The sequence below is a fragment of the Lissotriton vulgaris genome, chromosome 8 (genome assembly GCF_964263255.1).
Source record: "Lissotriton vulgaris chromosome 8, aLisVul1.2, whole genome shotgun sequence".
NCBI classification, from domain to species: domain Eukaryota; kingdom Metazoa; phylum Chordata; class Amphibia; order Caudata; family Salamandridae; genus Lissotriton; species Lissotriton vulgaris.
In genome coordinates this window covers 156,648,169-156,674,631 of record NC_141696.1, presented here as the reverse complement: position 1 = coordinate 156,674,631, position 26,463 = coordinate 156,648,169, and the positions used below count along the sequence as shown (strand labels likewise).

Below are 26,463 nucleotides of genomic sequence, written 5' to 3'. Positions count from 1 at the left end.
ACCCATTTCTTTACTTCGCTTCTTCCCATTTGCATTGAATATGGACTTTAAAGTCGCACTGATTTAGTTGTACTAACATCTTATGTCCCTCTGAACCCAACGCCTTGTCAAATTCAGGGCTGTTGTCCCCTTATATCTCTTTCAATTATTTGAAGGGGTTGGGCATATCATTTTTGAGCGGTATTAAGGGTGAATCCCCGTAATTGAGCCCAGGTGGTCACTCTTTTCCACAACTGTTTTACTGATTATATGTACTACAGTTGGCCTGTTATTGAAAAATGAAAAACTGCTTCGCTGATGAGCATTATGTTTGAATGCATGGGACAGTACTTTAAAAAAAAAAAAAAACTATCCAATGGACCACTATCAACTCTCAATAAAACTTCGAAAAGAAAAGAAAATCTTTCCTTAAAAAGAAAAAGCCTTGTTTCTTTTAATGAACTCAAACTGCTTCGAAAATAAAATGTGTCCTTATTTAAAAGCACTCGCAGGCTTGGTGGTTTGCGGACTCTTGCAAACCACCATCCCTGAGATACACTCCTACTCTTCATTGTGTGAACTGACCTGTTAGTACATAGGTTGGCTCGCAAAAGAGTGGCAAATTGCAACAACTTTTTAGAACCAGAAATTAAGGACATCTAGCCAAAGGTTCATAATGAACTCCCTGTAGAATAGCCTTTGAGGAAATAGTCTAATTAACATTCCTGCACTAGGAAATGGCAAGTGGAAGGCATGAAGACACACCGGCTATTTTTGCTGGGAGCCCTAGTCACAATGAGAACTGGAATAAAGAACAGGAAGCCATCAATGAATATCGAGGACTCAGATTTATGAAAGCGGACTGCTGCAACAGTGAAAGCCAAACCGCGGTGGAATAATCAGTAAGGTATCAGCTTCTTTACTTTTCTGACAGTTGCTGAGACGATCAACATACATTATCTAGCGAACCCCCACCTCCCCCCCCATCTCTATATATCTGTTTGATTGATTTCTCTTTCCCTGATTGTTTCACCCTACACTTCCATGCCTTCTAGTGCCCCACAAAGAACGCAAACTAATTATTCACAGATAGGGCGAAGCTGTTCCTGACTGACAATCATCAAGGGGCAAACAGTCCCAGACTATACAATCCTCCAAAACTTGTCTTTCTCTGCTTAGTCATTCTGTTGCTGTAATAACAAATGTTGTCACACCATTAGATGCTTCCTAGAAGGGAGCTACTGAAGAAACATCACATAGCATGTAAATAAAGTAAAGAAGAAGAAAAAAAAAATCACATATACAGTATTTTTGTCAATTAGGTAACAGCCGACAATATTTGAAGATTCCAGGAGATGGATAGCGTTTTTGTTCTTGTTCACAGTTATTCTTTTTTTTATGACAGAAATATTAGGATGGCAATCAAACTACTGAAATAAATTAAGAAAATCATAAAATATTTATCCTCTCTCTTACAGAGCTAATGTTCAATTTAAAATAACGTTGAAACTTACCAAAGAGTCTTTGACCACCTCACTTTGGTAAAATTCTGAAAAAAGAAAAAAGGACATGAAGGGTGAAAGACTAACTGATTTATGAAACCCCAAAAGCAAGGAAGTGACCCCAAAAGACAAGAGAGAGGGTACCACAGGCAAGTAAAAGAAACCACTCTCTTGGATGAATTGTTATTTGTACAAAAATCCCTATTTAGTGATCTCATGCTTTCATACTCATCCACATACACTTCAAGCCCCCACAGACCCGATTAGTCAATCAGAACATATATGATCAAATTGGCATAGAAATACATAAAAAGGATATTTTATTTGAAATTAAATTTCTATATTCAATTCTTCTGATAAAAGCACAACAAGTGCGTGAGAAATATTAAAAACAGTACATCCATAAAAAACTATGTAAAAAAAACATGAGAAAGCTAGGAGAGACAGCAAAAATATAGTGCAAACAATTAATCACATCACTAGTAGTTGTTTCATATGGAATTAATCTATTCATGTGTGTTAGAGGCTACAGCCTTCTATATCCTGTTAGACACCCACACATTCTGTGGATACAACCCAATACTGTAAACCAATGCGTTGACGCGTTTCGGTGGTGTGAGTCTTATTGAAACCACCTTCTTCAAGACAAAATAGGATATACAGTCTCCCTTGAAAAAAATCCCTATAAATAAAAGAGTATATATAAATATAACCAATACAAAGTGACATATAGAAATGCTTCATTTAACTATACTGTACATCTTAAATTCTCATAATCCCAAGGGGAAGACCTATCCCCATCTGTGTATTTCTATGTCAACAACCCCTGGACCAACAGGTTTCACAGATATTTATTTCACAAATTCATGTATTATTAGAGTCCCAGATAGATCCTGATGAATATCCCCAGTTAAAACTAATTTAAAAGCATTTATCAAAGAGACACAAACACATTTTCATACATAATGCATGTCATTGGCTACCAGGGTCTGCCCATTCACATACATCCCTCTCACATACATAACAATCGGGCTCCTGATCACATTCAACCCACCTGAATGTTTCCCTTGGGTGGACCTGACAATTCAGTATCCTCCGCTTGTGGTAGGCGGGGCTCACTTTGGCTCCACACACCCGTAATATAATTTCTATTCTAAAATGAAATATAGCAGCATTATTCTCCACCCTCTGGTTTCTATTTTATGTATATTAGGATCCATTATTCCCATATAGCTGTTTTCAACCTACCCTTATTTTCAAATGGGTGTTGTTCCCAGATGTCTTGAAAATAATATAATTGTTGAAACAGCGCGAGTCTCCACAACAGTTGGCAGATCCCTAATAATATAACGGTGAGTGTTCCTATGGGCACCACATGCACAGTGAGGATGGGGTACCAATGTATAACGTTAGATAATCCCATTTATGACTTTGATGATCCCTACCTTACTATGCAGGACTGCTAAATAGGATCAAGAGGTTGGAGACTATTACAAAAATCTCCAATACAAACGCAGGATTCCCACCGAGGGTAGGTTGGAAACAGCTATATGGAAATAATGAATCCTAATATACATAAAATAGAAACCAGAGGGTGGAGAATAATGCTGCTATATTTCATTTTAGAATAGAAATTATATAGCCGGTGAGTGGAGCCAAAGTGAGCCCCGCCTACCACAGCGGAGGATACTGATCGTCAGGTCCACCCAAGGGAAACATTCAGGTGGGTTGAATGTGACCCCATGACCTACTTAATTAAGGCCGCAGATTGACCTCACGAGGATGCACCTAAACACCTAGCCTGGCAGTTGTATGTGGCCTCCAGTTCCTGCTTGTTCCAGTCTGAACCAGTGACACTGCTGCTGCCTGGGTTTCCCTGTTCTCTGTTCTTCCTGCCAACAGAAGCCCCACCCACTGCAGGACCTACTCAATGCAGGCTGCAGCAAGACATCTACAGTAGGCACCTGAACACCTAGCCTGTCACTTGCCTGTGCCCTCCATTTCCTGCTTGTTCCTGCCTGATCCAGTGACACCGCCGCTGCCCAGGTTGTCCCATCTGCGTTTTCTGGGTCACAGCTCATATGCCAACAGAAGCCCGGTCCACCCCAGGACCTACTTAAAGTAGGACGCAACGTCAAACCACACTGCGCCTGGACCACACCCAGCGCCACATCTCTTGGCCCTCTCACGCCCTAAAGATACACAATCACCGAGCTTTACACCCTTGATACTGCACCAAACACTGCCTACCACGCTCCACGGTAGGACTTTTCACCTGCACTCACTGCTACAGCACACACACCAGCCTACCACCAGCCCCAACCTGAACACATCACAGACACCACCTGAACAAAAACACCAACTCAAATGCGCCCTTCTCAACACACGCTCACTATGCAAACACACCACCAAGATTTCGGACCTCATCTTCACCATCACACCAGACTTACTCTTCCTTACTGGGACCTCGTTCAACCCAATTTCTGCACCAAACCTCGTCAACACAAAACTCGAAGGACACAAGATCACCCACCGCGACAGCATCAACCAGCCTAGTAGTGGGATCGCCTTCACAAGGAATCCAGCCAATGCACAACCACAGAAGCAAACATCAACCCAGCCATGGAACACCTGAGCTTCGGACTCCAACAGACAGCAAAAAACACCTTCAGGGGCACCCTTGACTACCATCTTCCAGGACCACTTATAGTCTTCTGCTACTTCATCTAACAACCACATTTTCCTCGACGACCTCATCTTCCATCTCGATGACCACAATGGCATCAACACTACCAGCCTCCTTGACTGCATGAACAATATCGGACTCAACTTGCCAACGACCCTACGCACACTGCAGGCCACACGCTAAACCCCATCTTCACCTCCAGTGAACGTATCAGGTACAGCCACACCACGGAACCCACCTGGACCAACCTCCATCCTCCACTTCAACATCACTAGCTCACGACCTCCGCACCCAGTCTACACAACTCCTCCCAATGTAGCTGGAGCAAAGTCTCAAAATGACACATGGATCAATGCCCTCAATACTACCCACCTCATCTCCTCCAACAACTTAGACCAGAACATCAGAAACTTCACCAATGTTATCACCAAGTGCGCCGACAGCATCGCTCTTACTGGCAACAACATCCACAGAAGGTCTACCACGCAGGCTAGCTGGTACACTGAAGACCTCAGTACCTCTAAACAACACTGTAAATAACTGGAAAGCAGATGGCGCACAAGCAAGGACACTACCGACAAGACCGCTTTCAAGACAGCCCTCAACCTCTACCACAGAAAGTTGAGAGAATCAAATAAAAAGGCTTTAAACGTACACATTGAATCAAGGTCCAATAATAACAAAGAGCTCTTTAACATTTCTCTTTATTTTTTAGGTCCTCATCCTGTCAATTAACTTGTAGGCGATAGTCAATTTCCAAAACCGAGGGCTGGGTGGAAATAGAGTCTTTCCAGACAAGAAATAGCTGCTTCCATTCCCACCCATCATATCTCACGAATGAGAGGGAACAAGACCAAAAACTACAATTGACTTAATCATTGGACCCCACTCTCTGACACCAGTCAATCAACAAAGCCCAAACCTTATCCTGACTTCTGGGATCACATGCAATATCTGATTGGCTGGTTCGTATAATATTTTGTTTACATTCTGAGAAAAAGGGTGGGACAGCAGACTTCCAAGCTTTACATATTTCTCGTCTTCCCAATAAAATAATATAAAAAATTAATCTAGTGACCCTCTTATCAAATGTCGATACATTATCTTGACATAAACCATAAAAAATATGCAACGGGGTAATTTCTAGCTGAACTCCTGTCACGTCCTTCAGAAATTCAACAATAACAACCCACAATTTAACTAACGCTGGGCATGTTAAAAACATATGATAGTTGTTTGCTAGAGAATCCTTACATCTTGCACATACATGTTGAGCTCCAAAGAATTTTGTTAACTTCGCAGGCATCCAATAAACGCGATAAAGGGTAAACAGATGATTACGCTTAAAATATGCTGGTTTAACTATTTTCCCTAACAATGTAAATGAGGCTTGCCAAGCATCATACAAATCAATATTTTCTAAGTCATTTTGCCATAACTGTTGAATATCATTAGCAAGATTATCCTCTGCTTGAATAAGTATACGATACCACCAGGCAACCTCCTTATTAATTTTTTCCATCTTCATAGCCTGAATTAACCACTCATCATCCTGAGGTTCCAGCCACTGCTGTCTGGCCCACCAGGCTGAAAGTTGATAGTATTTAAATCGGGTTAGTTCTCCTTGAGTACAAAGTGCCAATGATTCCCATGTCATCAAGCCCCCACCTGATTTCAAATCTCCCCAACAAAGAAAACCTGCTCGTTTCAATGGTAGGCTGAGGACATCATCCAAACATTCTGGCGTACCTGGCGAACCCTAAATCGGAGAGTAATCAGAGTAATACTTTACTCCCATCTTATTCCTTATAAAAACACAATATTTCACTGCCTGCAATAAAATCTTAAGTCAAACCTTCTTAAAGAATTCAGGATCCCCAAACTTAAACAAAAATTGGCCTTGGTCAAATCCAAGTCCAGTCAGCATTGCGCCATAAATAGAGCCCAATACTAAATCATCAGGCTTCCTTAACAGCATTCTGAAATTTTTGAAGTGAAAAACGTGAAGATAAATCCGGTAATGCCAAGCCGCCCTTCTCCAACCTCCTTCTAAGCCTATTCCAAGAAATACGGGCACCCTTTGATGTCCATATAAAGCTAGAAATCTAACCCTGCATCTTGACAAGTTCGTAATTTTTAAATGAAATGGGTATGTTATTAACAATAAAAGTTCCCTTTGGAAGAATGATTATTTTGATCAAGTTGACCCGCCCATATATATTCAGCTGAAGATTAGCCCCTTTATTCAACGATTTCCCTACCTCATTACTAGTCTTCTTCCAGTTTATAATAGGCACATCTGCTAGTTTTTGAGTAATTTGTATACCCAAATATCGCATCTGCGATTTGGCCCCCAGTCACAGATGCTTGATTCCACTCCATTACTTCTGTTTTGTTCCTATTCACACTATAACCTGAGACATATCCATAAGTCTCAGCACTAGCAAGGAGCTTGAGAACAGAATGTGCAGGATTTTTTGTGTACAAAATTAAGTCATCTGCATATAATGCTAATTTAGCCTTAAAGTTGTGGTATTTAAACAGGAGTATAGTAGGGTCTTGTCTGATAGATGCTGCAAATGGCTCAATATAAATATTAAAGAGCAGCGGGGACATCGGACACCCCTGCCTGGTCCCTTGCATAATCTTAAATGAATCTGTTAGTTGCCCATTAACTAACACTGCGGCTGTAGGCGCTCTATAAATTATTGAGAGAGACTTAATGAAGTTCTTAGGGAAACCAAACTTTTCCAAGGTTGCCCATAAATAAGGCCAGTGTACTTGATTGAATGCTTTGGCAGCATCAATTGCCACCTTAGTTACCGGGAGATTATAGCATTCTGCCAAATCGATTACTCCCAACATAATAGCAGTAAGGTCATTGAGATGTCTACCGGGAATAAATCCCCTTTGATCAAGATGAATAATATTTTTAATGATTTTAACAATCCTAGTTGCCAATCTCCCAATAAACACCTTATAGTCCGTATTCAAAAGGGATATAGGTCTATACGATTCGGCGATGAGAGGGTCCTTATTTGGCTTTAAAACTAAGACTATTGTTGCCTCAACCCATGATGCTGGAGGATCGTGCCCATCCCTCAGTATGTTATCAAAAAGTTCTTTAAGTATTAATATTAAATTGTCCAATTTTAAATATAGCTCTATTGGAAGGACATCTGGGCCCGCTGCCTTTCCTTTTGCCATCTTTTTAAGCTGTGCGCTAATTTCTTCCTCCGTTATGACCGCAGCTAAAGAAAAAGCCTGGTCCTCTGTGAGAGATGGGAGCTCTACACTTTTCCAAACATTCCTCAATTTTTCCTACCTCAGGGTCAATCTCCTCATAATAAAATTTCGCCATATATCTCCGTATTTCTGCCCCAATTTCAAAATCAGTTCATAAAATCTGACCCGTGGCACCCTCCCTCAAACTATTAATTTGATTCCGGGCTCTGTCTGTTTCAGCCTTCCAAGCTAACAGCCTACCACTCTTTTCCCCATATGAGAAGTTTTGAAGTTTGCTGACCTTCCATCTGTTTATTAAAATATTTTCCAAGTAGCTCCTATATTCTCTGACTCCTTAGTAACAAGTGGTACCCTAAACAAGCATTGGAAATGCAATAGGTCTCGCATTAGGAAAGTTTGAGCGATTGTTATTGTAAATGACACTTTTTTATTTATGTGTTGGTTTTGAAAATAGCAAAATTAATAGCTTTGGCAGTTACAATGTCAATAGTTGTAACTTTCGCAAATGTGACACCTATAGCATTTGTAATGCAATGTGTGTTGTATTTACGTGACTTAGATGTATTGATATTACAAATAACAATGGCTTTTATTTTTGTAAATAATTAATACTTAAATAAAAGTTATTGTAATTTATAATGGCAATACCTTAAACGTTTGTAAATAACTTTTGTGAAGATTATGTTCAGTGTATTTTATTGTGACGAAAATCCAAGCACATTGCATTTGCACCTACACACACACACAGAGCCACACACACACACACACACACACACACACATATAGATGTGGTGGTGGTGGATCTGGGGGATATGGTGGTGGTGGATGTGTTGGTGGATGTGGTGGTGGATGCGGTGGTGGTCATGGATGTGGTGTTGGTGGATGCAGTGGTGGTGGATGCGGTGGTGGATGTGGTGGTGGTGGATGCGGTGGTGGATGTGGTGGTGGTGGATGCGGTGTTGGTGGATGTGGTGGTGGTGGATGCGGTGTTGGTGGATGTGGTGGTGGATGTGGTGGTGGATGTGGTGGTGGATGTGGTGGTGGATGTGGTGGTGGATGTGGTGGAAGTGGTGGTGGATGTGGTGGAAGTGGTGGTGGATGTGGTGGAAGTGGTGGTGGATGTGGTGGTGGATGTAGTGGTGGATGTGGTGGTGGATGTGGTGGTGGATGTGGTGGTGGATGTGGTGGTGTTGGATGCGGTGGTGGATGTGGTGCTGGTGGTGGATGTGGTGTTGGTGGATGCGGTGGTGTTGGTGGATGCGGTGGTGTTGGTGGATGCGGTGGTGGTGGTGAATGGGGTGGTGGATGGGGTGGGTGTGGTGGTGGATGCGGTGGATGTGGATGTGGTGGATGTGGTGGTGGTGGATGTGGAGTGGATGTGGTGGTGGTGGATGTGGATGTGGTGGTGGATGTGGTGGTGGATGTGGTGGTGGATGTGGCGGTGGATGTGGCGGTGGATGTGGCGGTGGATGTGGTGGTGGATGTGGTGGTGGATGTGGCGGTGGATGTGATAGTGGATGTGGTGGTGGATGTGGTGGTGGATGTGGTGGTGGATGTGGTGGTGGATGTGGTGGTGGATGTGGTGGTGGATGTGGTGGTGGATGTGGTGGTGGATGTGGTGGTGGATGTGGTGGTGGATGTGGTGGTGGAGGTGGATTTGGAGGTGATGGTGGATGGATGCACACATGGATGGATGCAAATGTGAACGGGTGGGTGAATGGATGCATGGATACGTTTATAGTTAAAGACTAAGCCATGGCTGTGTCACTGAAAACTATCGAAGCCGAATTGTGACGAGCCCATCAGAAGCTATCAGATCATTTTCATCAACACCCGCCGCTCCCCACCTCCAACTGGGCAATGAGGGCGTGTTTGGTGATGCAAGCAGGAGGAAAAGGTTTAGCTACCTGCGGAACTGCAAACAACCCCCATTTTAACAACAGACTAGACAGAGCCGAACACGAATCAAATAAAGCCCACGAAGTCCATATATTACAGTAAAAACACAGTTGAAGGCAAGCAGACATTGGCTGCAGTCTCCAAGGTTGCTTACCCGTAGAATAAACACAGCTGTACACAGGGTAAAATTAGACAGACATTCAGAATAACAAGCTTTAAACAAGAGGCGGAGCGAGGGGGAGGTGTGCTGGGAGAGAGAGTGGGGAGGGGAAGAGCTGCTGGCGGAGTTCCAAGCGCTATATGTCAAAAATATTATTGTTAGTAATTTGATGGGCAATTAATTTGCAGTGGAGGAAATACGCTAATAACAGAACATTCAGTATATAGACCTAGACAGAGGGAGGGAAGACAAGAACGCTAGTTGCCGTAATGAAAGAATCAAAGTTTGGGATGAGGATTAACCAGCTGCTTTAATAGTGAAGGACCTCTTGGCAGCAGTCATAATGAAATCTTCCGGAAAAAGGCAATGAGCAGAATAGTCCACGGAACCTGGACTCAATTCTTCCTGATGAATTCCGTGCTGTATGCTGGAGGGGGAGGTGTGCTGGGAGAGAGAGTGGGGAGGGGGCGGAGCGGGAGGAGCGTTGTGAGGGGAGAGAGAGTGGGGAGAGGGCAGAGCAGGAAGAGCTGCTCTCGGCAGGCTGGGGAACAGATGCTGCTGTTCGTGTGCCAGCAGGAGAGGTCCGCAGTTGTGCGTCTCCTCCCTCATCATCTGGCTCCTGGAGGAGGGTTAGCGGTTCTCGTGATGTCCTCGGGCAAAGGGAGGAGGGTGGGAAGAAGCCGGGGGGAGGGAAGGAAGGGGGAGGAGAGGCGGGATGTCTTTTCAAGGTTTAAACAAGGGGCGGATCGAGGGGGAGGTGTGCTGGGAGAGAGAGTGGGGAGGGGAAGAGCTGCTGGCGGAGCCTGAATTCCGTGCTGGGAAGGAAGGGGGAGGAGAGGCGGGATGTCTTTTCAAGGTTTAAACAAGGGTCGGATCGAGGGGGAGGTGTGCTGGGAGAGAGAGTGGGGAGGGGAAGAGCTGCTGGCGGAGCCTGAATTCCGTGCTGTATGCTGGAGGGGGAGGTGTGCTGTGAGAGAGAGTGGGGAGGGGGCGGAGCGGGAGGAGCGTCGTGAGGGGAGAGAGAGTGGGGAGAGGGCGGAGCAGGAAGAGCTGCTCTCGGCAGGCTGCGGAACAGATGCTGCTGGGGAAGTGATGAGGGGAGGTGCCCTGAAGAAATGCGACACGGCAGGCAGGGGAGGGGGCGGAGCGGGGGTGTGGGAGGAGTGCGGCTGAGGGAAAAGACGTGCAAGGCAGGCGGCTGGGGTCATGTGCACGCGCTTTTAATGTCAATGCGCATGCGCATTGAGCTTGAATTTCACGGGCACTGCAAGGAATCGCCATCGATTCCTTGCAAGTTGGTTAAAGTCTGTTTAAGCCCCCATAGTCTCGCAAGCTCAATGCGCATGCGCATTGACAGGCGAGACCTAAAAAGGAGTTTAAGGAGGCCCTTTGTAATTCCTGCTCTTTAATCTGAATATTTTGAAGAAGGGCATTTTCTCTCGTTCTGTGGGTACAGTTTTTCCCAATCATGATAGATGTAATCTCTGCTCTTAAAAATGCCTTAAAGGCGTCCCAGATAATCTGTAACTTCGCTGACCCACTATTAACCTGAAAAAATATCAATGTTTCCTGACATAACTTTGATTGAAATACTTCGTCAAATAAAATCATCCGATCTAATGTCCATCTTATAGCTCCTCTCTTTCTTTGTAATCTAAGGGATAATATGACAGCAGAATGATCAGAAAGGATAGCAGGCAAGTGGTCTACTCTATTCACTTCTCCATATAGGGCTTGATCTATCCAAAAATAGTCTATACGGGAATGATGACTTTATTTTTTGCTGTAAAATGTATATCACTTCTCATTCCCCTTTTTAACTCTCCAGACATCAATCAAATTTAATTCATGCTTCAGATTTTTTAGTGCATTCATAGAGTGGAAAAGGGGTCTTATAGGTTTTTCTCGAAGTCCTATCTACATCTGGGCACTGAACTAAACTAAAATCCCCTCCAATAATTACTGGTACATTAGCTAACTAAAGGGCGCCCTCAAGATCAGTCAAAGAATCTGGACTATCCTGGGTCAGGCCATAATAGCTCACACATACCATGGCCCTATTCTGAATTTTGATATTAGCAATTATCCATCTCCCCGACGAGTCCATAAAATGTCCTTCCAGTTTAATACTACAATTAGTTCTTACAATAATAGCGATTAAAAAAAACATATTCCCAAATGCTCCCAACACCCTGTGTCCCCCTTCCTCAACCCCCCAGGGAACCCCCCCAACTATCTCAGTCAGCGCAAGCGCCATTCGAGATATCCCCGTGCTAGCAAGGAGAGCCTAGCGTCCTAGCTCATAATTCCACCTAATTACAAATTTACAGAAATAACCACTATTAGCTTGACTAGTACAACATAATTCATTGCCACCTCTGCTGTGAATCAGTATTACTCTAAATAAAACTACAATTGTAACCCATAAGATTTTGCGCAAAGCACCCTCTACGCAACATCTTGCTTAAGAGGGCATCAACTTCCTCAGGTTCCAGAAAATTATACATTTTATTGTTCCACATGACTTTTAACATAGCCGGGAACTTCATGTGAACTTGGGCTCCCTTAAGCCTTAATTCATTAATCTTTAAGCCTAACAGCCACTGACGTTCCTCTATTCTTTTGACCATATCAGAGCGAATTGAATATGTACAATCTCCATAAGTAGATGATTTTTCTTTTAATGCCCTAGTTAAGACCAGTTCTTTGATTGTGCAAGTGTGAAAGGCGACAAGAATCTTCCTCTGTGCTTTCCTGCCTGGCTGCAACCTACAGGGATCTCTATGCACCCTTTGAAGTTCATTCGCCTAATCAATTTCCGCGTGATGGAGAGTAACTCCCCCAATAGCCGAGAAACAAATCCCTTTAAATCTCCCCCTTCAACGTTCTCATCAATACCTAAAATACGTATATTATTTCTCCTGGCCTGGAGTTCTAATCTCTCCATATCCATTTGTAGTTCCTTATTTCCTCTCTTTAGCTTCTCGATCTCACTTTGATTAGTGGAGGTAGCCTCACCCAGAACTTTCACTTCCTCTTCAAGCGACTCAGTTCGATTAGCCAATCCATCAATCTTCTGCTCCAAGATCTACCCCCTATCCTGGATTTCTCTCTGGTTATTTTCAGAGGTCAGAAATTTAGCTAACATCTCATCTCTGAACCCTGCCAAAAAGGCCGCCAATTGACCATCATGGGGGCTACATTAGAATCAGCTAACATAGTCTGCGACTAGACAGCGGGAGCAACAATATCGTGGTCTTCTAAGGAGACTGAGGTTTGATAATTACGCTGAATAACCCCATTTGCCAATTTTCCAGAGGTACCCCGGGAAATCTCCACCAGCTCCTCCTGGTCCTCCATGAGAACGGCAGGATCAAGACTTACTACATAGCTTTCCAAACTATGTGTCGCGACACATTACTGTGTCGCCTGACATGTGTGGGTGTGTCGCGCGAGGTGCTCTAATCAAGCATGTCCGTCTATCTGTCTATCTGTTTAAAACTGTAGACTTAAAGATTTAAGACAGGCATACTATATTGTGCATCAGTGATGCAGAGGCAGAAGAGGAGCGTGTGTGCGCGGAGGTTTCCTTTGCTGCAAGCGTTGATTGGTGAATGTGCAGTGAGTAGTTTTATAAAACTGTAAAATACTTGAATCTCAAATGCGCATCATAACGTCTGCGCATGTCCGTGACTCAGTATGGTATGAGGAGGCAGGAGAGGAGAATGTGCGAACGGCCGGTTTCCTTTACCGCGCATGTTTATTTATTTATTTTCAAAGTTTTATATAGCGCGAACAAGATCTTCGCAGATATCAGATCGCTTTACATAGAGGGTACATGAAGGAACATAGTCAAAACAAATAGATCAATAGATCACACCGTACAAATATGTGGCTGCAAAGCCAATCATGTGCGTAATAAGACTACTCATACAAATAAGTAGAGGGGTCAAACATGTGATACAGATCGGTGCAGGGTGTTAACAGAGTTCGAGATAATAGTTCAAGTGTATTTAGCCACGAGGATAGCTTTTACTTCTCTTTTAAAGAGTGTAAAGGAAGATATACGCCTGGTTTCGGGAGGGAGTGAGTTCCAAATCCTAGGCGCCATTCCTGAGAAGGAGCGCTTGTATGTTTTTTCCTTCCGGAATCTTCGAGGTTTCAGCAGAAGATTGTTTGTGCCTCTCGTGTTTCTGATTCCCCCAGAGATTGTCAATTTCTGAGCGAGGTAGCCGGGTGAGTTTAGGTGTACTGCCTTGTGTGTCATGCAGGCGATTTTCAGATGTATTCTGGCTTCAAAAGGCAGCCAATTCAGGGATTTCAAGTCAGGGGTAATGTGGGAGTGCTTTTTTGACCCAGTGATGAGTCTCGCTGCAGCATTTAGGGAAGCTCTTAGTGGTGCGGTTGTAGTTAGGGGTAGTCCGCAGAGGGCGGTGCTGCCGTATTCAATTCGTGGGATGACTAGTGCTTGTACTGCGGTTTGGAAGTCTTTGGCTGGGAGGTAGGGTTTAAGTTTCCTCAGAATATTGATCTGGAAGTTCGCTCCCTTTGTTGCCTTGCTGATATGTTGCTGCATGTTGAGATTGGTGTCAAGTGTTATGCCTAAGGATTTTGCTGAGTCCACGATGGTGGGTTGGACATTGAGTGCGGTTAGGTGTTTAAGCCAGATTTGAGTGGTGGATATCTTCGCTGGAGGTGAGATCAGAAGGAACTCTGTTTTCAGGGCATTGAGTTTGAGGTGATTATCTGCAAGCCAGGATTGGGTGCATCTGATTGTTGAGTTCAGGAGCAGGATGTCATTGGGGGGATTGTAATTTGAGGTAAAGTTGGGTGTCATCGGCGTACATGTGAAAGTGTACATTGGATGCTTGTAGCAGGGTGGTGAGAGGTTCCATGACAAGGTTGAACAAGGTTGGGGATAGAGAGGATCCTTGGGGGACGCCTAGCGTTACAGGTATTGGCGAGGACATCAGGTTCTTGCTCTTGAATTTCTGCGACCTGTTGTGAAGAAAGGAAGTGAACCATTTGAGAACAGTTCCAGATAAACCCATTCTTGTGTTTAGTAGTTCTAGTAGATTCTCATGTTTAACGGTGTCGAATGCTGAAGAGAGATCAAGAAGGATGAGGAGGCAGGTGTCGTTTTGGTCTAGCATTTGAAGTGCGTCGTCAATTATGTGAGTCATCGCAGTTTCTGTGCTGTGTCCTGCTCGGAAGCCTGACTGGTAAGGGTTGAGGAGATCAAATTGCTCAATGTGTTTAGTCAATTGTAGTTGAGCGCATTTTTCCAGCAGTTTGGCGAGAGTGGGGATATTGGTGATGGGACGGTAATTGTTGAGATCAGAGGGGTCGGCTGTAGGTTTCTTTAGTAGAGGTGTGACCTGGCCAACTTTGAGGGAGTCAGGTATGCTTCCCTGTTGGAGGGAGCTGTTGATAATTTTAGTCCAGAGAGGGAGAAGCAAAGGGGTAAAGTCTTTTACTGCAGAGGCAGGGAGGGGGTCCGTGAGGTGATTGGATGGTTTCAGGGTGCTGAGCAGTTTGCCAATTTCTTCTTCCGAGTATGTGCCGAAGGTTGACCATGTAGCATTGTTTTTTGGTTCAGTGGGTGCTATGCATTGGGGTTTGGAGTATAGGCTTGCGTCAATGAGGAGATCGCTTTTTATTTTGTCCGTTTTTTGGATAAAGAAAGCAGCGAAGTCATCACAGGAGGGTGCCTCACGCCCAGTGTTGAGTGGTTGGGGTTGCTCCTTGGATTGTGAATGGATTAGCTCAAACAGTTTTCTCGGGCGGTTTTTTGCTTGGTCGAGTTGGAGGCTGAAGAAGTCTGATTTTGAGCGTTTTATTTTCCTGAAGTAGGCGTTTCTCTTTTTCTTCAGATCTTTTAGGTGCATTGCAGAGGGATCTGATCTCCAAGTACGCTCTGCCATTTGCATGTCTCGTCTATCCTCATTGAGACTCCCGTTGTACCATGGTTTGTAGATTTTAGTAGAGACTCTTTTTAGCTGCATAGGTGCAGCCTCATTAATTATAGAGGTCATAGCGTTGAGATAATGGTCAGTCAGAGTTTGGACGTCCGTAGCGCCTGTCGGTGGGAGTAGGAGATTGCAGCTGTTAGGGGGCAAAGAGCCTGGGTTGAGCTTTTTCGAGTCTCTTTTCCAGACTTTGGGCTTGGAGAGTTGAGTCGTGTTGACTTTGACTTTTTCATTGATAAAGAATGTGATAATATGGTGATCTGACCAGTCACAGGGTTGGATGGATTCGAGTTGGATAGAGTCCTCTTTGGAGATGATCAGGTCGAGGGTAGAACCTTTCTCGTGGGTCGGGCTGTTGCATATTTGGGTGAGGTTAAGGGCATCGAGGAAATTTTTAAGACTGTTTACCACCGCGTCGTTGCTATCATTCCAATGGAGGTTGAAGTCACCAAGGTATATTTGGGTGAGCTTCCGTCCGGAATTGGTTGAGATCAAATCCATGATTTGTTGGGAAAAGGTGAAGTTGTCCCTGGGTGGGTGGTAAATGCTGTGAAGAGAGCATATCGGTTTGCCCTCACTAATAATGTTGAGACAGATGTATTCCCAGGATGTTGGGGATGGCAGGGAGGTGGAATTGACTTTCTGAACAGAGAGGTTGTTCCTGTAGATGCATGCGATTCCACCACCTATTTTGCCTGTTCTGTCGAGCCTGATAATGTGGTAGTTGGGGGGAACCAGAATGTCCATTATAGGTGTCGAAGATTCAGTTAGCCACGTTTCAGTCATGATGATTAGGTCAAGGTCCCGCGATGAGAGGAGGTCAGCAATGGCGGCGGAATGTTTCGTGGCCGATCTACAGTTGAGAAGAGTGCATTTGAGACGGGGTGTGTTGAGGGTGGTAGATGGTTCTAGAGAGATAGGGACTTTTCTAAGGTTATCGGGATGGAGAATCTGCTGTTTAGTGTGGGTGGTCTAAGGGGGTTTGAGTGTATCGTGTGAATGTTGAGGTGTGGGGTGGTTGTGTGAATTTGGGGGGCTGGGTCATAGGAGCGGAGAAGGGTGATTGTGTCGCGGTCAGAAGAAGAGTTGTGGGTGCGACGAGGGCGATTGTTGCGATTACGAACTGGGATTGAGGTCAGATTGGGGGATAGCTGAGTGAGAGAGTTAGTCGGAGGGGTGGGGGACAAGTTGGACGGGGAGGTGTAGTTGTGTGAGGGGTTACAGGGACGATGCGGGGGACGAGGGCAGTCGCTGCGCCTATGAGCAGGGATTGATGACCGGTGTGGGGCGTGATGAGTGAGGGAGTCAGCCGGTGGAGTAGGGGACAGGTTGGGAGGGGAGGTGGAGGTGGGTGGGGGGTGTATGGGGTGTGTGGAGAGTAGTTCTTTGATGGCGTGTATGTCTTCTTTGATCTGAGAGAGGGTGGCCATGATGTAGTCCATCGTGGGGTAGGTGGTGGAGGTGGGGGTAGCAGTCGGGGTTGGTTGTGTTGTGTTGGTGTGCGGGATGGAGTTAGGGAGGCGAGAGGTTTTGGGTGGGAGGGGTGTGGATGAGGTAGGGAGGAGGTTGGTGGTATGAGTGAGGGCATTGGTGGTAGGCGGGGGGGTCAAGGTGTAGGCTGGGAGACAGATAGCCGTGGTGGGGGTGCAGGGAGGATAATGGGGGCTGAGAGTAGGCGGGGAAGTGGGATTGGAGATGGTCCTGTTGAGGGGAGGGGGAGTTAAATTAAAAGAGGAGGTGTGTTCTGCGTAGTTGGTTAGAGGGTAATGGGGACTGAGAATGGGGGAGGATAGAGGGGGGGATTTGTCGGAGTGCGTGTTATTCTGGTGCTGGACTATGGGTGAGAGCTGTGCTGTCCGCAGTGAGCGGGGTGTTAATGCCTGCTGTAGGTGTGATAGGAGTGTTGAAGGTATGTGTGGAGGTCCGCGAGTTAGTAGAAGAGGCGGGGGTGTGAGTGGTGTATGAGGGGGAGCGATCTGTGTCTGTGCTGGAGAGCTGAATTGGGATAGTGGTGTTGTGGGAGGGGGATGGGAGGTCAAGGGTGGTAGGTGTGTCCCTGATTGAGGAGTATGTAGCAGTGAGTTCATGGTTGGTGGGACTGGAGGAGATATGAGTGTTGGTCCGTGCATTGGAGAGGTGTTCTTTGAAAGTGGGGAACAAGTTGTCTAGCAGTTCCGGGTTCCTGTCTGTGGATTGTGATAGGACAATCCCGTTATTGTAAATAGTGATGGTGGCTCTGCCTGGAAAGATTTGGGATGGTGTGATGGAGAGAGTTAGGCTGTGAGCGGATTTCCTGATGGAGGATACGGTGAGTAGGGTGAGGAACGCTTTTCTCCATTGAGCTCTGCGTGTGGTGTGGAAGATGATATCAGTGTTCAGGGATCCATTGACCGGTGAGAAGTAGGTGTCAGCAAAGGGAGTTTCAGGGTGTGACCTAAGGAAGTTGTGTTTAAAGAGTTTGGCAGCTTTTTTGGTGAGTGATGGTGGGTAGTTGATTTTATATGTGTGATTGCCGGTAGGATCCATGTTGCAATGATGGATTAGGTGGGTATGGGAGAGTGCACTAATGCACTATAGTGGTACACATGTGCAGAAAAGCAAATGCATACAGTAGGTTACACAGTAATAAGTTATAAATTAACCAAAGTGGCACTAGTGAACCACCAGCATAACCAGGATATAAGAGTGTGCAGTAGAGCAAATACATACAGTAAATTCCAAAGAACAAGGTGTAGGAGTAGGTATAATACTGCTAGTATATAAGGGCAGGATACAAGTGCAAGCAGCAATTTACATGAATCAAAAATCACAGATCAAAGTGACATTAATTAGCATCCAAGAAATATGAGGTAGCATAAACAGCAATTTACATGAATCAGCAACCAAAAAAAAAATATGAGGTAGCATAAACAGCAACTTACATGAATCAAAAATCACAGATCAAAGTGACATTAGTTAGCATCCAAGAAATGTGAGGTAGCAATCTGTGCATTACCAATGTCCAAAATACAGGTAGGGGTGACACTAGCGAGCAGTCGAAATATATGAGGTAGCAATCTGAGAATTGCAAATGTTCAAAATACAGGTAGAAATGACCCTAGAGAGCAGCCGGACATATATGAGGTAGGAATCAGTGCATTACAGGAGTGAAGAGTGAGAATCGATGCAGGTTGCAGAACGGTGTAGAATAGTGCAGAATATAGAAGAAGTATGCGATATATGAGATAGCCATCGGTACATAACAGGAGAGGAAAGCGGGGATGGGTGCAGGTTGCGGAAATGTGCAGAATAGTGCAAAATACAGGTTCAAGTGTACTGCTGATCGAATGTAAGAGCATAACACAGATGAAGACAGTAGTGTACATGAATCAACAATCAGAAATCAGACATGACATTAGATGGCAACCAGGTAGAACAGTAGAACCAACTAGAGCTGTGCAAAATAGTATAGAATGAAGAAGAAGTATATGATGCTATATGAGGTAGCGGTCGGTGCATCACAGGGGAGAAAAGGGGAATGGGTGCAGGTTGCGGGAATGTGCGGAGCAGGAGAGAATAGTGAGAATGGATGCAGGTTGAAGAACTGAGCAGAATAGTGCGGAATACAGAAGACGTGTAGGATATGTGAGGTGGTAGTCGGTGCACAACAGGAGAGGGAGTGGGATTGAGTGCAGGTTGCAGCAATGTGCAGAATAGCGCAGAATACATGTATAAGTATAATACTGCTCGAATGAAGAACAGAATACAGATGCAAACAATAATGTACCTGAATTACAAATCAAAAAACAAAAGTGACATCAAAAGTATATGAGGTAGCAGTCTGTGCATTAAAAATATTCAAAATACAGGTAAAGGTATAATACTGCAATAATAGGCAGACATTCTAGCAATCTGTGCATAGAAATATTCAAAATACAGGTAGAGCTATAATACTGCAATAATAGGCAGGCATTCTTTCTATATTAGGTAGCAAATACCCGGCAGACACATGTTAAAAATACAGGTAGAAGTATAGTGCTGCAATAAGCAGCAAACATTCTTTCACACGTAGGTGTAGATACCTAACTGAGCAAAGTACTCGGTAGCTGAGATTAGTCTAAAATGAAAGATTCTTAGTGTATGCTCAGTTAATGATGAAAATGACTAGTCCAGGATGGCCGCCCAAGAGAGAGAATGGTGTAAACATGGCCGCCAGATAGGTGAGATAGAAACAGTAGTCCTCTGTTTGTTGCTGTTGCTTAGATAGCAGGGAAGAGCAGTTTCCCTTCTCACTCATGCAAGCTGGGGAGATAGAGATAATAGTCCTCTGTCTGCTGCTATTACTTTGAGCATAGGGGGAGGAATTTCATTTACTATTTGAACAAGCAATGCTCGAAGCTATCTGGAAGGGATTCTTATCTCTGTGTGGGGGAGTTAAGCTGAGGAGCCTCGTGAACATCAGAGGTACCGGAGGGGATTTATTGCTACAGTTTTATGGCCCCAGCCATTTTGAACAAAGGAGGTAGTTTTAGAAAGTTTAAAAAATGCGCAGGCGGGTGGGAGAAATAAGTACCTTAAGGCTCTGTGTGCCTGTTGAGTCTGCCAGCAACATTATGCAGAATTTTGCAGAAGCAGTGTTTGAATCCAAGAGCTTTTCAGGAGCTTTTCAGACCCTTCCGATTAGCAGATGTATGTGAGCTGTGTTAACGTGATCCCAAATGATTAGATCAGGGCTCCAAATCTCACTACTCACATCTCAGGTGTTTATATCAAGGCTCCAAACCTGTATTACCCTGGGGAGCGGGAAGCGGTCGATGGGGGCAGGCTCCGGTCTTCTGTCGCCCCTACCGTTCTTGTTAGGCTCAGGGCTCACTTTGGTCGCACCTCTGGGCAACGGCGCCACAGCCTCCGGTCACATCCAGCCTCCGGTGCAGTCGAGGGGAGCCTCCACACATCCGTCGTCTCTCCTGTGCCCATATCCAGCCTCCGGTGTTGCGGTGCGGGGGGGGGGGGGGGGGGGGGGGGGGCTCTCTCAGCCCTCCGATGACTTCACGCGTCTCTGCCGTGGGGCGGGCGGTAATGCAGATTAATTCTCAAGAAATCCTGCATCCCTTGATTCCAGCATCAGTTTGGATAGCCAGTAACCCATTAGAACACATGTATGAACCTGAAGAACTTTCCTCAAAGAGAAAAAAACGAACTTTCACACTTGAGGAGGGGGGCTCTCTCAGCCCTCTGCTGTCTTCTCCGATGCCTCTCACAGCACTCCGGTGCCTTCGCGCGTCTCTGCCGTGGTTGGGGTGGTGGTTGGGGGGGGGGGGGGGGGGCGTCTCTCAGCCCTCCGATGTTGCAGGCGGTTATTATTATTATTATTATGTTTCTTATATAGCGCCTGAATCGACCCCCGAAGGGGTATCTCCGCGCTTGCCTTGGGAACCCGTCCTGGCTTTTCCCTGTGAGATAGCCCCTACAGGGCATCCCCAAGGTGGGAGCCAGGCATCCCGCCGCGGGGGGCCGTTGTGGAGATTAAGCAAGCTTAATGCCCAGAGTTGCAGAGTGTGAACCCATGATTAGGTCAGGCACCGAAGCGAGAATTATCGAGTCCATGGACATTTGAGCTCAAGACCCTGCGGCGTCGGGAATTGAACCCTGGTCCCGGGTCTGACCTCTGCTTCAGGGTCTGCCTGCTCTACACCGTGAGCCACACTTCTCCGCGGTGACGGTTCAGCAGGCTCCTTACGGTTCAGCAGGCTCCTTACGGTTCAGCAGGCTCCTTGCGCTTCAGCCGCCCCTGCAACGCGACGGGGGTGCTGCCGTGAATCCAATCCGCCGTGAATCCAATCCGCGGTGTAGGTTCTGCAGGTTTCCGGAGCTTCAGCTATCAGGGTGTCTGAGGCGAGTGTCCGAGTTCAGGCTCCAAACCTCTGTCAAACAGGTCAGCAGGCAATCCAGTTACTTGGGATAATTTTCTGTTTTTCGCCCGTCGTGTTGATGGGGGGCTGGTGGGTGCTAACAGGGATAATCCCCGAAAAGGGATCCCAAGCACTGGGAGCTCTTCACAGGAGCTCCTACCAGGCGGCCATCTTGCGCCTTTAAGTTGTTTTGCCAAGCGTGTTGTTCGTTGAGGGTGGAATGCACAGTGAGTTTTTTATGAGAAAATTATTAGACAATTGCACGGACTATATTCCTGGAGTACACCCTGTCTACGGAGAGAGGACTCCTGAGCCGTGGATGAATCTGGTTTATCAGGCGACCTTTGGCCGGGTTGTGTCCCTGGCCCTCTCCATCAAGTCTTCGTCTGATCTGTTTTGATAAGGACGGGTCGGGTGGGTTCGTTGTTATGGGTGACTTTTTTTTTTTTTTTGCAAGTACATTCCTTCAAGATACAGTGAAGCATTTAGTACTTGGTAGTTGCGGGTACATTTTCTCTTTTTCTTACCTCGTAGCTTCTAATCTACAGCCTTGCCATTTTGTTCAGACATTGACCAAGCTTCGCTCCTCTGACATAAACCCGTGCGCAGAAGAGGTACCCGTTTCATGCCACAAAGGAGTATCTTATGACTAGTTTTATTTTTTATTTATTTCATGCGTTTTTATATAGCGCAGACTTTACCCGAAGGTGTCAGAGCGCTTCACAAAAGGAACAGTAATGATACAGGAGGCCAAATTTACAAGTGAACAAAATACAACAGCAAACGTTATGTTACATGAAGCAAAAGTGACAAATGTGAGCAAACAAAATACAAGAGGTAGCAAACGGTACATTACAGGAGGAACTTAAACCATGGAGTCTGCTGTACTGGGAGGGGAGCTGCAGTGTGCCCTGTGAATGGGGTACCCTTGGTGTACAATAGGCAGAGAGTGCAGCTTCCTACTCCAGCTGCAGACAGTGAACAAGTGGGGGGCGGGGTGGGTTGTAGTGAAACACCAGCTTGAAGGAAGAGGGTGACAGAGAGGGGTTATCTGCTGTGCCACACACTTTCCTTGAGCTGTCGGTGATCAGCCATGCCTGCTCTGAGCACAACCACTGCCTGTCTGAGGCCACCCATGCCTGCTATGTGCTCAATATCACGCCTGATGCACAGCCTGTCTGAGGTCAGACATGCCTCGTTCTTGAAAGATACTATCCATTGTGGCAAAATGCATATTGTTATCAGCGCACTGCTCAGAAAATGTTCATTGCATGCATTTCATTTTATGTAACATCCCAGTACAAAGCGTGCAGCAGCTAAATAAGCAATACCGAAGTTTTTTGAAAAGGGAATACATTCAGGGGTGCATATGGATCTATGGCTCTTCTGCGCTTAATGTGGTTTACAGCTATTGCTAAAGCGAACAGTTTGTGAGTGTGCTTTATAAATGATGCATATTTTAGTTCAAAGCTGGTCTACCAACTTATCAAAAAATAGCATAGGACCCTGAATATAGCTCAAAGAGTGGAGACCGGGCATACTGCTAATCTAGGTTCAGTCAGACGGAGCACGGGTGAGAGCGTTGCTCGCAGTAGCCTGCTGTCTGGCCCTGGTCTGGCCAATCCACGGCGGGCATTCAAGGCCCTTCCAAATTCATTGGTGATTCCTCTGCAATAGCTGCTGTTTGTCCCGCGTATTCAACCAGTCAGACGGGGTCTGTGCACTTCAGAGGCTGGTGCTGAGTGTAACGGTGAGCAGGAGGGGCCTTTAGCCAGTATCCGCTTTTTCTGCCTTACACCCTACTGGCGTTTGTATATGTGCCCCTTTCCCCACTGCAGCCTCTCTGTTGTACCTATCTCCCCCCTACCAGCCCTCTGAGCCCCTCCACCCCCAGAGCTCCTGTGTGTAACTGCCTAGCCCAGCCTGTTTAACTCCAAGGCCTGCCACCCTTTTGTTTGCGCTCTGCCTCATCTCATCAGTGCAGCCCCTCTATGAGCGAACTGTAGTGCTTATGTGAGGCAAATCCCAACCTTGCTTACACCCAGTTTTGCCAGTCACTGCCTTGGTTAGAACAGATTCAAAATTGCTTTATTAACCCTCCTGCTTTCTCAAATTTGCTTGGAAGTGCACCATTTGCCCACTATTTGGTGGTTTGGGCGCGCTTGCTGCGATCGCTCGTATTACTGTGTCCCTAGTTTAAAATTCTCTAAAAGGTGTGTCACCAACATGAAAAGTTTGGAAAGCTGTGACTTACTAGATGGTCTGAAATGTGAAGATTAAGCGGATTAGTCTCATTGGCCTCTTTTTCAGAGACGACCTGGGGTGTCTCCCCCGAACCCTCCTGATCCTCTTGACCCTCCATAAGGGGAGAGAAACTATTTTCCAACAACAATAGCACACCCCGGATGGTCAAAGGTGGAGGCATTCCCCCCTTTCTCTAGACAGTTTGATAGAAGTTTATAAACTCCACCTGTTTCCTGATTTGTTTCCTCTGTCAATAATAGTTGGGACCCAGCGACCTGCTCCATTATTTTAAAATAGGACCTTAAAGAGGGTACTGGTTTTGGGACTATTTGAGATTTATTCCCTCCACACTTTTTAATGGATGATTACTTAGTTTTCTTTTTAAGCGGAGTTTTAGGGGTTACCACTCGAGAAGGATCACTTCCTTTCTCCTGAAAGCTGCTTTTCTTGGGTTTTTCCAGTTAGGGCCGGAGTTGATATCTCCTTCTTGCTGTCACAAATCTTCGATCTTTTGTGCTCAAGCCGGTGTCTCCTTGATTAAGCTTTGTAACATCAGATGAAAGACAGACATGTACCTCTCCCTCCTCGCTTTCCTTTTCTGGTAAGTCTATTGGATGTAGTATCTCAACATTTGCTCCCCGTGGTTGAGAGTCATTCTCCATCCAGCCCTCCTGATTTAAGAAGCACCCCTTAAACCTGGCTTTGTTTAGATTATGCCAGAGAGAGGAGATATTAATCTTCTTTGGTTTCCCTACAACCAACTGAATGACCTCAAGACTTTTAGCTATCTCCAAATTGCGACCTCTGGGATTATAAAGATTGGCAATCCCTGCCCCCTCCTCAGGAGATGATTTGATAAGAGTCCTTCTAATGTTACCCACATATATCGCTGTAAGCCGGAGTCTCCTTCAAAACTCAGCTGCCGGCTCCAGGACCCTATTGGGGCGGAGTCACGTCGATGGTCTGGTAATGCAGGAAATAGTGTTACGGAATCTGGACACATACGTCAAATTCGTTAGTTTCCAGAAAGAGCGTAAAGGCAACACGATTTCACCGATTTTTCCCCCAATCACGATTAAAAAAAATTTTTTTAGCGGCAGTAAGATACTGTTGAAAAAAAAATGGAAAAAAAAAACCTCTGAGGAAAACAGCGGCAAAGAAAGTGAAAAACAAAGTAAACAGGAAAAACCTGTCAGTGTTGGATCCCCAAGGGAAGCCTGCAAGCAGCCGACTTCATCGCAAGCTCGGCGCCCAGAACCAAGGTCCTCCTCCCCACACCAGATTTCCCTGATCAATGGCGTTTGGGCGGCTCCTCTCGTTACAAAAACTAAGTAAGTTAAAGTTAAAGAGATAACTTCAGCAGAGTGGCGGTGACTGAAGCTTACAAGCCACCGACAACACCGTGCGTTCTGCATTCGGCGTCCGGCGTCCTGGACCCAGGCTCTCTCCTCGTCACACAGGGTGTCTCCCGACTGGCGTCAGCCAGCCGCCATGTTCACAGAACGTTATTCGAAAGAGAACAAACTTGGATCCATCAAGAGCTCTTTAACATTTCAAAGAAATCTCCAACCCCTCAGCTACAACTAACAGCATTACCCCCTTACAGCAACAACCTTGCACGAAAAGATCGCCCACATCTACAGAAACTTCAAACCTCAGACCAAGGCCACCAACTTATTCAAGCAACACAACGACCCCACTACCACCACAGACATCAGACAACCTGAATAAACCCAGCTTGTCCCACTGGACACCATCTCAATCACGAACTCTGTTCACTCAGGGGCCCCACCCGGCTCATGCCCTCACCATATCTTCAACCTAGGCGAATACAGAATCAGCCACATACTCACTGCCTTGTTCAAGACCTCAATTGCCAAGGCTACCTTCCCTAAGGACTGCAAACACGCAGAAGGCAACGCCCTACTAAAGAAACTATTAGCAGACCACAGCTAACTCAACAATTCCGACTGATCTACTTGCTCCTGTTCCCAGCCAAAGTATTAGATAAAGCCATAAACAAACAACTCTCCTGGCATCTCGAACGGAACCTCCTACTCGACTCATCCAAATCCAGATTCCACAACAATTTCAGTACTGAGACAGCCCTCATTGTTGCTACCGATTACATCAGAGCCCTACTCAACTGAGGAGAGACTGCGGCTCTGATCCTCCTAGACCCCATTCTCTTCGACACTTATAGGACACCTACGCCCAGCGGCACCAAAATCAGACTCATCATATACAACGCAGACAACACACAACTCATCCTCTCTCCGAGGACACCACCACCACTACCACCACCAAGACCAACTTCCACAACTGCATGATAGATGTCAACAACTGGGCGAAGGACAACTGCCAGAACCTCAACACAGACATGACAGATACTGATTTATGGAAATAAAAGCTCCCCATGGGACGCATCCTGGTGACCCTCAGAACTCACACTTATTCCTACTCCCACTGCTTCAACTGCTTCTTCATCCTCTGCATGCGTTGTAAGATATTCAAATGGCTACCCGAAAGCTCAAGACACCATCTCCTAGTCCCTCATCTCCAGCCGACTGGACTACTGCATGCTCTCTAGGCAGGGATTGTAGCTCACCTCCTCCTCCCACTAAAGACCATACAGAACACGGCAGCCAACCTCGTCCTGGATCTCCCTACACTAACCCACATCACCCCCTACCTCGCGGAACTTCACTGGCTACCTGTACAGAAAAGATGCTAGTTCAAGCTCCTGACCCATGCAGACAAGGCCCAACCGAACTGCGGTCCCACCTACTTGAACCACTGCCAAATCTTCCTTCATCCCACCAGACACCTTTGTTCCGTATTCCTTTCTCTAACCCTCACCCCCCAGCATTCGCCGTAGCAGATACGG

The 26,463-nt window shown here is 45.8% G+C and overlaps 1 protein-coding gene across 1 annotated transcript in view; it reads right to left on the bottom strand.

Annotated features, from left to right (window-relative positions):
- The window catches only part of UVRAG (UV radiation resistance associated), a 356,076-nt gene that overhangs the window by 264,773 nt on the left and 64,840 nt on the right, over positions 1-26,463 (bottom strand). The window contains exon 3 of the mRNA XM_086933865.1: positions 1,494-1,528. Within this exon, the coding sequence (XP_086789991.1) occupies positions 1,494-1,528 (35 nt within the window). The remainder of the gene's footprint in view (positions 1-1,493; positions 1,529-26,463) is intronic.